Raw genomic sequence first — 11,773 nt, 5'->3', positions numbered from 1 at the left:
GTGTAGTGAATCCACAGTCTACCATATTGAGTCACATCTTGTATTAAAATACAGTTCTTGGTCAAACGTTTCCATAATATTCAACTTTATTGAGACACACCCATAGTGGGAAACAACCGAACGGTCTCAATTTGTAAAGAAGTAACAACAATGTATAGTACCGTTAAAAACAGTCATTTGCAGCCAAGCATCAAAACCAAGCTATTATAGCCTCCCATTTCACTGTGCTGGGCTGTTATGAAATCATTTCATATATATTTTAACCTAGTGAATGTGAATAGCGCATCAGCCTCACAGTCCCTGGGTCGGATATTTGATTGCAAGACGGTCCTCACTGTGTGGAGTTTGAATGTTCTCCCCGGGTTTGTGTGGGTTTTCTCCAGGTACTCCGGTTTCCTCCCACGTCCCAAAAACATGCAGGGTAGGCTGGTTGAACACTCTTAAGCGTGTATGGTTGTCTTTCTCCTTGTGCACTGCGATTGGCTGGCCACCCAATTCAGGGACTCACTCTCACATCCATATTTCACAAAAACTGAATAGCCCTTAATTTTATATTACAGTCACTACTATACTGCATTTTTTGTTTCCAGGTTTCCGGTAGTACACAACCAGAAAAAAATACAGTTCATTTCATCACATGCAAAGGTTTTCATTCCTGCTGCCACCCCTCAGGGTACACAATTTTCTGGTGTGCAAACATTTGGCAAACATATTTGGCATACTGTGTATTCATCATAACCATGTCTCACTGCAAAGGACAAGGGGATAGGCAACTCTACAGTACATTCCTGCCATCTCTCTGTGCTTTCTCACAATCATCAAAAGGAAATCAAGATCATTGGAATGCAAATTGAGAATGATTACACTTTACTATGAAAGTCCATAACTTTTCAAACAGCAGCATACATGCTGATAGACATTAACACTTGTAAATATACTATGCAAGTGATGTCACCATCGTGATACATCCCACATAGCAGGAAGCAGCATTGACCTGTTCAATTTGAAGAAGAAAAAAATTAAAAAGGAGGGGGGTTACCGAATGTTTTTATAAATTTTAATCAGATGCAGTAGTATTAAACTTACACGTCTGGAATTGTCTGTGTCCCTATCCCTCATTTTCTGAGGTCATCAGTGGGTTATTAGCACCTAAACAAATAAACAGAGGAATCAAAATGCTCATATGATGTCTGAAAAAAAATGCTCATATGATGTCTGAAAAAAATACTCATTTGAAAGCATTGTTACAAAGAGAAAAGCATACCGTTCTTGTCATCTGCCGCAATTTCACTTTCAATCCATGAGGCGGTACTGCTGAGCAATCGACTTTGACTCTCCCTCATCGGCTTGAAGGAAAAGTGGCATCCGTCTGCATTGCTGGAAAGTAAAAATATACATTAAGAGCAACACACTAATCCACTTAAATAAGGCCTCTCTTGTTCTTTTCTTTAAATCATGAATTAATTATATTTGAGGCATGTTGCCTCATATTAAAAATACAAGTTATCGTATTGCTGTTATAGCCATGGTTTCAAATCTCTGATCATGTAGTCACCCAAGCTTCAAGATAATTATAAAATGTGATGAAGGAAATTTTAAACTATAACATTACATAATATATTATATGGAGATTACCTCCTTATGAATCATGAATTTGCCATCAACATACCGTTGCATTATTATTGCCGCAACATTGTGAACATACCTTTTTTGTCCAGGGTTGTAGCTATTAGGAGAGGAGGGTTGCTCTGGGTCAGCATTCACCAGGCATGTTGGGAATGAGCAACCATCCCCTAAACTGGAATGTTGAGAAGATAAACACGTTAACATGTCTGCCCAATGGTCTACATTTCCTAACTTTAAAGTTAAAGTAGTAAGATATCTTAAACAATTAAGGTCTTAGCGCAAATAATTTTTTTCACTATCATTTGTATCCAATGACCTTACCTGGAGAAAATCGGAAAAGGCCAGTATTTAAATTCATCGCCAAAGACTTGACGAAGATTTTTACTGGAGCCCAGACTGAATCCATTCTTGTCAGTTCCGTGGCGAAACACTGGCGCGCGAACAGCCTCTAAAAAGACAACCATGGAGAAGAAGGTTTGATGAAATAGAGATGCAACGTCTTTTCTGGACAATAAGTCACACTTATTTTCATAGTTTGGCTGGGCCTACGACTTATGTCTTTTATTTTTTTTCACTCTGGCCATCAACATCCTATCATTGTGTATTTTAGGCTACAGTTGTGAAAAAAAAACCTGTTACGTTATAGCTAACATTAACAGAGGCTTACTTTGTCTGTTGTTCCCTATTTTCCTATTACTCTAATGCACATGTGTCAAAGTGGCGGCCCGGGGGGGGGCAAATCTGGCCCGCCGCATCATTTTGTGTGGCCCGGGAAAGTAAATCATGATTGTCGACTTTCTGTTTTAGGATCAAATTAAAATGAAGAGTATAGATGTATATTAAATTTCCTGATTTTCCCCCTTTTAAATTAATAATTGTAATTTTGTAATCTATTTTTTTCTGTGTTTTTAGTTCAAAAATCATTTTGTAAAATCTAAAAATATATTTTAAAGAAAGCTACAATAAACATTGTTTTAGATCTATAAAAAACTGAATATTCAGGGCTTTTAGTCCAGTTCTTTTAATCCATTTATATTTAAAAAATCTAAATATTATATCTAAAATGGTCCAGCCCACATGAGCTCTGGTCACCATGAATGTGGCCCACCAACCAAACTGGGTTTGACACCCTGCTGTAATGCATAATGTTATACTATAACGTATACTCCAGCGCAACTTATATTTTAAATTCCCTTTTATTATGCATTATGTGCATTTTATGGCTAGTGCAAAGAGTCTGAAAAATACAGTATATTAATGGGAATAACAGAATGGTGTCAGGGCGGGTGTGCGTTCTCTACCTACAGTGTAGTGATGCCTGTCATGTTTTACACTTCATAGCATTTTCATCTGGTTTTAAAATTACATAACCCACTGCTCACTGCACACATACAAGCATGACTAATAACCACAGAGGTTCATTAAACAAGTGCACTGATGAGCAGATTCATCAGATCCACAATGAAGAGGCAAACAGACACAATATGGACAACACCCACCGAGAGTAGATCTGTTCTTGAAGACAAGCCAGCAGTGATAGATGAAAAGAGAGGAGAGGCTGACTGAAAACATGGAGGCCGAAAAGAAGAGGAACAGAATGTGGAATTTGGCCTGAGAGTCTGGAAAGCCATTCTGTGGAGAATAGCATTACAAATACACAGATACATGATAAAACAGTGGACCACAAGCAGGCAGGGGGGTCATCTAATATTAGGTAGGATAGCTAAAATTATTTTCTAACATTTTCTATGAAATGTTTCAACCATTTACCAGGTATTCTTTCAGTCGAAAATGGGCTTTACCCCCAGCCTTGCGGAAAAATGTACATATTTGTTATCACTAGGCTAACACCATATAATTACTGCAAAATTCTTCCATAAAATAAATGGCATGTACTTACCATCCAAAATTTAATAAAGTATTGTAGGTCTGTAGCAGTTATAAAAAGGCAATATAGCAGCGAATATGCCAAAAACAGCATGAATGATTTATAATTAGAGAATCCCACACAGTTGTTAACCCTAAGGGAATAAAAAAAAAGGAAATAATGTTAGACAAATACTTTTTCTCCTGTAAATATCACAACATGTATGCCTATCAATCTAGCTTGAAGATGCAAAGAACTGACAATATTTAGTAGGCTTTAGGTTTTGCTTAGTCAAAATGACAAAAATATGTTGGCTAATATTCTCATAAAATAAAATCAATTGTGATTTTATTAGTGCCTTGCCATGATAATGTTGATAAAAGATTGATTTTAATTAGAGACCTAACAGTTTATGCCATTCTTTGCTTCTTTATTGCTTCTATGAATTTATAATGTCTGTGAAATCAGAGCATGTAAAGTCAAAAACCTATTTGAAAAAGATTATATATATATAATTTAATAATAATTAAACTAACACTATTTTGCATGAAAGATTGAAAAAGCTTTAGAATCTACAATTTTGTTATTTCAACAGACCTTCCCACATCTACAAAACATACCAAGGACAGTGGTGATCCATCTTCAGGATGCATCTGAAACACAGAGTGGTCAAACACACACATTATTGAATTTCATTTTGTCAGTCACTATATCAAAATTCAGTTTATTTTTTTTTAGATACACAAGCAGAAAGAAAGCCATACTTATCACAAACTGAACAATGGTGACATCGATCAGGCTTCAGCAGCTGGCAACGATCACAAAAACGGATTGCTGAGGAGACATTGACGATTTAATCAAACCAACGACAGCCATGCCCAGCAAGCACTTTCAATTCAATTAATTCCTTAAATTAATGCTTATGAACTTGGCTCATAAGATTGCTGCCTCTTAGTGGATCAGTTTTAATTTGACATCCTTTTCCCGTCCATACATTCTTATGCTGCAAATTCTGCCTGACCAACATTTTTTTCATAAAAACAACCAAACTAGACTTGACTCACCACCAGAGTTGGTGCGTGTGTAGATAGGCAGCTCCTTAGCGATTCTTCTCAGGATCTCTTGCTGAGATTCACCCCGGTCTTCACGCTCCAGTAGCTCCTTGTCCGAGTAGGACAGGCAGAACTTTGTAGAACAGCGTGCAAAGAAAATACAAAGCAAAGCTGTCTTGGCAATGCTTTTTCATATTTCTCTACAGATTTGTAAACGCTGGTGCAAACATTTTATAGCTTTGCATATTTAAAGCAATACTCTGTTAAATCCCAGTAAATAAGAGACACTCTATATTTTTGTCCTTTTTCATTTATTCATTCCATTCATCTTCTTAACCGATTAATCTCACCGGGTCGCGGGGGGTGCTGGAGCATAACTCAGCTAACTACGGGCACTAGGCATGGGTCACCCTGATTCTGCTAGCCAATCACATTGCTTTTTTGTCATACTATGTAATGTAAGTGGTATGTGGTTACTCTTAGAGCTCAGGCTCAAAATGCACCGATCGGCATTCAAAAATGCAGGATTTTAGCACACCGTGAGGCAGTTTTTTGCACTACACACAACGCCTCAACTCAAAGTGTCAAGAAAGCTGTATCATCTCACTTACCTCCCGAAGAGGGTTCATGGGCTTGGTGAAGATTGTTTGCCAGTAAGCCCAGATAAACATGATGAAGATGACATGGTACACCATTAAATAAATAGCTGAGAAGAGAAAAAAAGCACAAGTGATTAACTGCCAACCTACTGGACTGGTTGCAGAAAGTGAGTTTTTAGATAAGTTAATTCAGTCATTTGAAGCAAATGTTATGGGAGTCTTGCAGTTGACTTAGTAATGAAATATAGCAGTATGGGAAATTATATGTGTTTGAATCACAATTGTAAAAAAAATCTCCTGATAATTGTTATCTTCCTAAAATGTTATAATTAACTTCCATAGCTTCAGAAAACATCATCCAACAGTGTGGAATTTCATTCACATTAACCATGCATGTGAGGTCATGAAAAGTATGTCAAGATAAAGATAAGAAAGACTACTAAAATGTTTTGGGAGAACGATCTAAACAGACTTGAAGATTGAATTCAACTCGACATCTAACACTTAGGGATTAAATAATTCCTCTTGATTTTAGACATTTTATGAAAAACTTACCCTTTTCCCAGGTGTCTTCAATTGAAACTGCAAAATGAAAAAGGTAAACACATGTTATAATATTCTGAAACAAATGTCTAATTTGAGATCATGTCCTATAAAGTATACCCTCCACAGTATAGGCTTGTGGCTTCAAACATCTTAACTTTCTTCTACACATTATACTTATAAAAAAAAGTCAGTTTCATTTTGTACATGTAATGATGAATTACACTCGTATGTTTATCAAGAGGATGTAGTACATATTTTTAACAATTGCCACCTCTTGCAAATAAATAGATGGTGTGAGTGTCTGTTCAAAAGCAGATGTTGGTTGCTTAAAAAAATGGGTCAACCGCAGATTGCTTGAGGTGAATTATATAAACCCGACAATGGGATTAACTGAGCTGCTGAACGAAAGTGTCAGCTGACGCTAGATCCACACAACTGTCTCAGTGTCTGTCTGCAAAGCACATGCAACCTACTGTCCGATCCTCATGTTTTCATTGGTCTGTCCCATGTGACTGAATCCATCACAGTTATGGAAAACATTACTTTATAAACAATGTCACCCTCTCTCATAACTAACACTTGAAACAAGCCATCTTCAAACTGAAAAAAGTAATTCCAGGACTCTAAATCCCCTTGTCTGGGTCAGTGTAGAAGAGTGCAAGAGTGTTACTTTGCTTCCAACCCTCATTGTCATATTTTTTAAAGGGAGGTTTGCTATTAGTACTAACTTTGCAGGTCAGATGTTATATAATTCAGAAATTATTTGTCTACACCCTATTAATTAATGAATTAATGTTCTGAGGACTGGAAGAGTACAAACGAGAACTTTTTTGCCAATGCAGAATCTTGTACTCATTACAATTCAGATTATTAAAATAGACATGAACATGACAATAGGTGTTACAATGTTTACAACACCTATTTTTGTATTATGTGTTATATATTATATATATATATATATATATATATATATATATATATATATATATATATATATATATATATATATATATATGAGATGTAAACAACTCTGGCAAAAGAAATTATGTATTTCAAAATGGTGGCTGAGCTGTCATGACCACATGTGAATTTGTACTCATTTAATCCCCAATAATTCTAGACATTATCAACATTATCATCTTTGCCAAATGAAGGAAACTCCCTCATTCGTCATTAATATAAATAAATATCAAGCTCTCAAAACAAACACACTCTCTCTCTCTCTCTCTCTCTCTCACTCACCTTCATGCACACCCGAGAGCAAATAGGCATTTCCTTACCTAAACAAAGCTGCACAACGTAGGCGAAATATGACCAAGCCACTATGAGTGCGATGAATAGGACCGGGATCCAGTAGAGAACTCTCTTGCAGCCCCGTTTGACATTACAGGAACCTGACGGAGCCATAGTCTAGGAGCGGATCATATCCAGTGTGGGCTCACGTGTGTGTGCGTGTGCGTGTGTGTGTTTACTTGCCAATAAGCACGCGTCTCTGTCTGTGCACCTAAGGACTGTCACTGCATCGTCTCTTCGGATGCGATCAGCTTTATCAATCCCCCAAATCCCTCCACCATGTGATGCTGCAGCATGCTCAGACACTACACACTACAACAGATCAGTAGCCCCGCCCACCGACATCCATCGCGCCCTCCCCGCCCCCCTTGCGCGTTGCCATGACGGCCGCAGGATGCTGCAAGGTTGGCACCTTTTTTCCACCTTAAACAGATGGGTTCAGTGGGTTCATCCTCCAGCGTGGAAATGTGAGAAGTAGACACGCCCATTTGTGTGAGTCATGCTGCGTGCAATTTCATGGAGACAGTTATAAATAGAAAAAAATTGTAAAGGCAATATGATTCTGTTAAATACAATTTGCGGGGATTCTTTTCAAGGTTTATTTGAATTTTGAAAGCGATCGGCGCTGCCACCTTGAGGTCTAAATGAGTATTGCATTGGCATTGTGCAACGGTAATTTTAGTTGCGGAGCCATTAGTCAAGTGAAATTATTTATTAGATATCAAAATATATCAAAATTAAAATACACTCTAAACTGGTCGCCAGTCTGTCTTAGGGCACACATAAACAGACAACCATTCAGTCACAAGCCATGGTAACCAAGTAGGAATCGAATCCGCACCTAGGACCGAACCCAGGCGAATTAACCACTTCTTGACTATTTACACGACAAAATTCAAATATAATAGCCATTTAGATTCGTATATACAGTACTGCGTACCATGTTTTCGTTTACTCAAGTGTTCCCGCCCCAGAGGGCTGCCCTGAAGTCAAAAACATTCGAACCCTTCCTCAGTTTGGCCCTACGTGCCTCATAAAGCGTAGCACAAAAACATCACGAGTGACTTGCTTCCACCACAGCACATGGCGATACTTGACAGCTGGGCACAACGCGACCCCAAGTAAAATTAAGTTCGGTTACAGACTTTGGGTGGGAAACAAACTCGCGAAGACCTAGAGTGCTTGCCTCAGGACTGAGCATTTAGAGGGTTTAAAAAACAAAGCGATCAACTCCTGGCTGCTCCAACATGTCGACAAAACAAGTGAAGAGTTGCCCGATTCCCACCAGAGTGCTCACCCTGAAAGACTGGTCTCAACTTCCTGACTGTTACAGCCAGACACCCGGGGGGACCCTCTACTCCACTACTCCCGGTGGTAAGAAATGTGATCCCGAATAATGTTACATTCTGTTGATGGAACGGAATGTACTGTGGAGTTGCGTTAGTAGAGTCGCAAAAAGCTCACCTCAAACTTAGATTCAGCGCGTCTTATATAAAAAAAACGAATAAATACAATTAAAAATTCGATATTTATATATTATATGTCTTTTTATGTATTTATTTGTTTATTTATTTATGTATTTGTTTATTCGTTTATTTATGTATTTGTTTATTCGTTTATTTATATATTTGTTTATTCGTTTATTTATTTGGTTTATTTTTTATAATATCCATGTTAAATTGTCGTGGCTTCTATAATACGGTGGTTCATGATTAAAACAATTTCAAAATTATCACACTAATATCCAACAAATAATTTCAAAATTCTAGGTCATTGGATATTGACTTCAATAATATTCATTTGGATACATTACAAAAATAAGAAATGTGTTCCTAGTCTTTTTTTTACGTTTTCGAGTCTTCCTCAGAGTAAAAGTATTCCATATCTGAATTTGTCCAACATTGGTTGGTTGTCTTAGATTTAAAAACAAATAAACATGTGTCTTAGTTACATCAATCACCCCGCCCCCATTGTTGTGCAAAGCAACCAATTTACTTTTAGCAGTTGTAAACATGGTTTCTCCCACATGGATATGGTTCTTCAAGCGGGTGTGTATAATTTGCTGCCAGGACAGTGAAGCTATTGGATGCACACATAAAAGTGACATTATGATCTATTCATTTTTATGACAAATGTTTAAAATAAATTGCTCTCAAGTGTCCACTTGGTATTGGTGAATCCTACAGTACAGGCAAGCAGAAACTGTTGTAAAGATTGAAAGATTACAATGTGCATTTTTTTTGTCACCCCATTTATCAATTCTACCACCCCACATGTTTCCCTTTCCTTTTTTTCCTGGACACACTGGTCAGAATGCAATCATTGCATAACATGTTTTTACCCTTTACCCTCAAGCGGACAGGCTCATCAGATGTATACAATAGGTCAAACTCCAATGAAGAACACGAGGAGCAGATCACCCCTCCTTTGACATGTCATGGCAAATCATAACAACATTTTATAGCTCACCTTGTTTGGAACGTGGCTGAACGCCAAATCTTGGTAGAGTGAAAACATGACTGGTAAAGATCTTTTAATATACGATCACTGATCAATGATGTCGATTTAAATAAAAACAACGAAAATACACATGCGTACTTGATCAAGGTATGTTCTCTTTCATAGAAATGTTATAACTGAGCCAAGGGCCATGTGGCTTCAATCTCCAAGTGGCTTTTGCAAAGGGAATGTGATGTACTCTCATTTCCTAGAAATCATTGCACGGCCCCCCTTAACCCCGCCTCTCTGCACTCATACTTGCATGTGCATACACACATTTGCGCCTCTACAACAATGTGTCTTTTTATGGGAGGGAGAGGGTGTTTGTTTTGTTTCTCCAGCAGAGTTTCTACACATGGATTTTTTTTTCTTTCTCAAACAATAGCATCTCACACACTTCCATTTTGAAAAGAAAATTGAAATGCAACTTTGTAAATGAAAAGCAAATTGGCAATAAATCTTGAAGAAGGCCAATCTTTGGAATTCAGTCGCAATTATGAATGCTTAAAACTCAAATCAAGACACATTTATAACAGCAACATTATACACAATGAACGTCACTTAAAACAAGAACAACTGTAATAATGTTCAACTACTTATACTGTTTATATCCCCAGGGCAACACCGCAAGTTTTATAATATTTAACTGTATTTTAGACTTTAAGAGTGAAAAATCTTCATTTTCTTGAACTCATTTCTAAAATATGAGCAGGAGTTTGGACCTGAATTGTGAGAAGACTTTGTGGATTGCAATTCCACGGTGCACCAAATATAAATATCTCCTAAACCAATTTCTCTCTCAACACAGGTACCCGCATCATCTATGACAGGAAATTTCTCTTGGATTGCAGAAACTCTCCTATTGCACGCACCCCCCCATGCTGTCTTCCTCAAATACCCGGTGTGACGTGCCCTGCTACACACCCTGGAAGCAAACTGCAGGACGTCAAAGAGGAGGTCGAAGAGGAAGAAAAGGACATTACAGGTAAATCTTTGGCACGCCAAAATACCCCTGCGACGAATAAAAGTGTTAAAGAAGCGATATGTGACAGCAGTGGCCAAAAATAGTACTGCAACTAGGATCAAAATATTGATGAGCACAACATAGTATCCGTTTAGGGTTGCCAGATAAATATTTCAACTTCGAGTTTTATGCTGCGTTATTACACCAAGATTACACTTAAATCCGAGAAGACAGAGACTAACAAATTCCACATTAACGTAATCAATGACCTTGTGAAGATACAGCATGGGTTGTCTACAAATATTTAGACTACATACCAAAAATTTCATGAGTGTAGGCTACAGTCTTTGAACATAAATGTTTCAAATTGTATTGGGTAAAGTGAAGTGCAATTTGTGCATTGCTGCTTTAAATTGCAATTACTTGAGTTGTGTCGACATTATTTTGAATCTCTTTTTCTTTTGTCGTCTCAATTGTAATGTAATTGATAATGGATGCAGTTTGTTTTGCGCATTGCTTCTGTTAGCATGTAGTTCTCTTTCGTGTTCTTGTAAATGTAATGAACTCTGATCTTTCTTTTCTGCCATTTTGAACAGATGATCACCAGTTTGAGATGGACATCTAAGCTTATATTTGGCCTCCTATGGAGAGTCTTCAAGTAAAACACCTCCATGGTCAGTACTGACCAAAAAGCGTTGCCTATAAGCTTCCTTTCTTGCTCTTTTTTGTTCTTTTTTCTCTCACTTTTATTTTAAACAAAGCGTTTTTTTGGAACCAAAAAGAATGGAGGATAGAAAAGTACAAATGTATAGTAAAGACATAGTACTGGATTTGTTGCTTGCTCACATGAGAAACAACAGGATTGGAAAAGAATATTTTGATTTAACTTTTTATATCTTTTGTATATACTACGATGTACTATGTCTTGTTTTTTAAGTTAGCAGATTCAAATGACATGATAATTGACATAAAAATGGATGTAAAGGCAGCCTTTTAAGTTTTTTTCCATAAAGTTTCTCTTATAAATGACACTGAATTTGCCACTAAGTGTCTATTTTATTTAAGGGGTTATGGTCTGCTAAAATGTGCCCCTTGTTTTCATAGGAGTGCTTAAATGTAAATAATACATAAAGGAATAAATAAAGGCTGTCAAAATGGCTGTGGTTGTTGCATTATTTTTTATGTGTTGATTTACTTTACTGTTAATTATCATCTTGATGATGTTCTAGCTAGTGTAGATTTGGAACATGCCCAGGTTAATCCTTCCTATTACAAATTTCTGGGGGTGGTTCTTGATAAGAATCTATGGGGTGAGGGTTGTCATTTT

The 11,773-nt window shown here is 37.2% G+C and overlaps 2 protein-coding genes across 5 annotated transcripts; one reads left to right on the top strand and one right to left on the bottom strand.

Annotated features, from left to right (window-relative positions):
• Nucleotides 1-447: 447 nt before the first annotated feature.
• On the bottom strand, nt 448-9,653 carry LOC144082110 (palmitoyltransferase ZDHHC2-like). Of its 4 annotated transcripts, none has more exons than XM_077608966.1 (15): nt 9,453-9,653; nt 6,971-7,485; nt 5,700-5,726; nt 5,157-5,251; nt 4,558-4,678; nt 4,258-4,327; nt 4,114-4,146; nt 3,527-3,647; nt 3,397-3,435; nt 3,126-3,258; nt 1,948-2,074; nt 1,706-1,798; nt 1,265-1,377; nt 1,087-1,149; nt 448-994 (listed from the first exon to the last, which is right to left on the bottom strand). In XM_077608966.1, exons 2-14 carry the CDS (start codon nt 7,095-7,097, stop codon nt 1,109-1,111), a joined length of 1,140 nt encoding a protein of 379 aa, XP_077465092.1. In that variant the 5' UTR covers nt 7,098-7,485; nt 9,453-9,653; the 3' UTR covers nt 448-994; nt 1,087-1,108. The 4 variants fall into 4 exon arrangements, with proteins under 4 accessions (XP_077465092.1, XP_077465093.1, XP_077465096.1 ...); XM_077608967.1 differs by lacking the exon at nt 9,453-9,653 and having other exon boundaries at nt 6,971-7,100; nt 7,167-7,321; XM_077608970.1 differs by lacking the exon at nt 9,453-9,653 and having other exon boundaries at nt 6,971-7,084; nt 7,167-7,315.
• On the top strand, nt 8,017-11,605 carry LOC144082112 (eukaryotic translation initiation factor 4E-binding protein 3-like). The gene is made up of 3 exons (XM_077608976.1): nt 8,017-8,357; nt 10,291-10,467; nt 11,043-11,605. The coding sequence occupies exons 1-3, from the start codon at nt 8,231-8,233 to the stop codon at nt 11,069-11,071; spliced, it is 333 nt and encodes a 110-aa protein (XP_077465102.1). The 5' UTR covers nt 8,017-8,230; the 3' UTR covers nt 11,072-11,605.
• The last annotated feature ends 168 nt before the right edge of the window (nt 11,606-11,773 follow it).

The sequence above is a fragment of the Stigmatopora argus genome, chromosome 9, assembly GCF_051989625.1.
Source record: "Stigmatopora argus isolate UIUO_Sarg chromosome 9, RoL_Sarg_1.0, whole genome shotgun sequence".
Taxonomy (NCBI): domain Eukaryota; kingdom Metazoa; phylum Chordata; class Actinopteri; order Syngnathiformes; family Syngnathidae; genus Stigmatopora; species Stigmatopora argus.
Note: the sequence above shows the minus strand (reverse complement) of the source record. Positions and strands in the feature narration are given on the sequence as shown.

Excerpts from the sequence above, each read along its gene's own strand:
- LOC144082110 (XM_077608966.1), bottom strand. The coding sequence starts at position 7,097 with ATGGCTCCGTCAGGTTCCTGTAATGTCAAACGGGGCTGCAAGAGAGTT. Across the intron at positions 4,328-4,557 it reads CACACGCACCAACTCTGGTG|CAATCCGTTTTTGTGATCGT; the intron begins GTGAGTCAAGTC and ends ATGTCTCCTCAG. Across the intron at positions 3,648-4,113 it reads ATGGATCACCACTGTCCTTG|GGTTAACAACTGTGTGGGAT; the intron begins GTATGTTTTGTA and ends TTATTCCCTTAG.
- LOC144082112 (XM_077608976.1), top strand. The coding sequence starts at position 8,231 with ATGTCGACAAAACAAGTGAAGAGTTGCCCGATTCCCACCAGAGTGCTC. Across the intron at positions 8,358-10,290 it reads CTACTCCACTACTCCCGGTG|GTACCCGCATCATCTATGAC; the intron begins GTAAGAAATGTG and ends CTCTCAACACAG. Across the intron at positions 10,468-11,042 it reads GGAAGAAAAGGACATTACAG|ATGATCACCAGTTTGAGATG; the intron begins GTAAATCTTTGG and ends CATTTTGAACAG.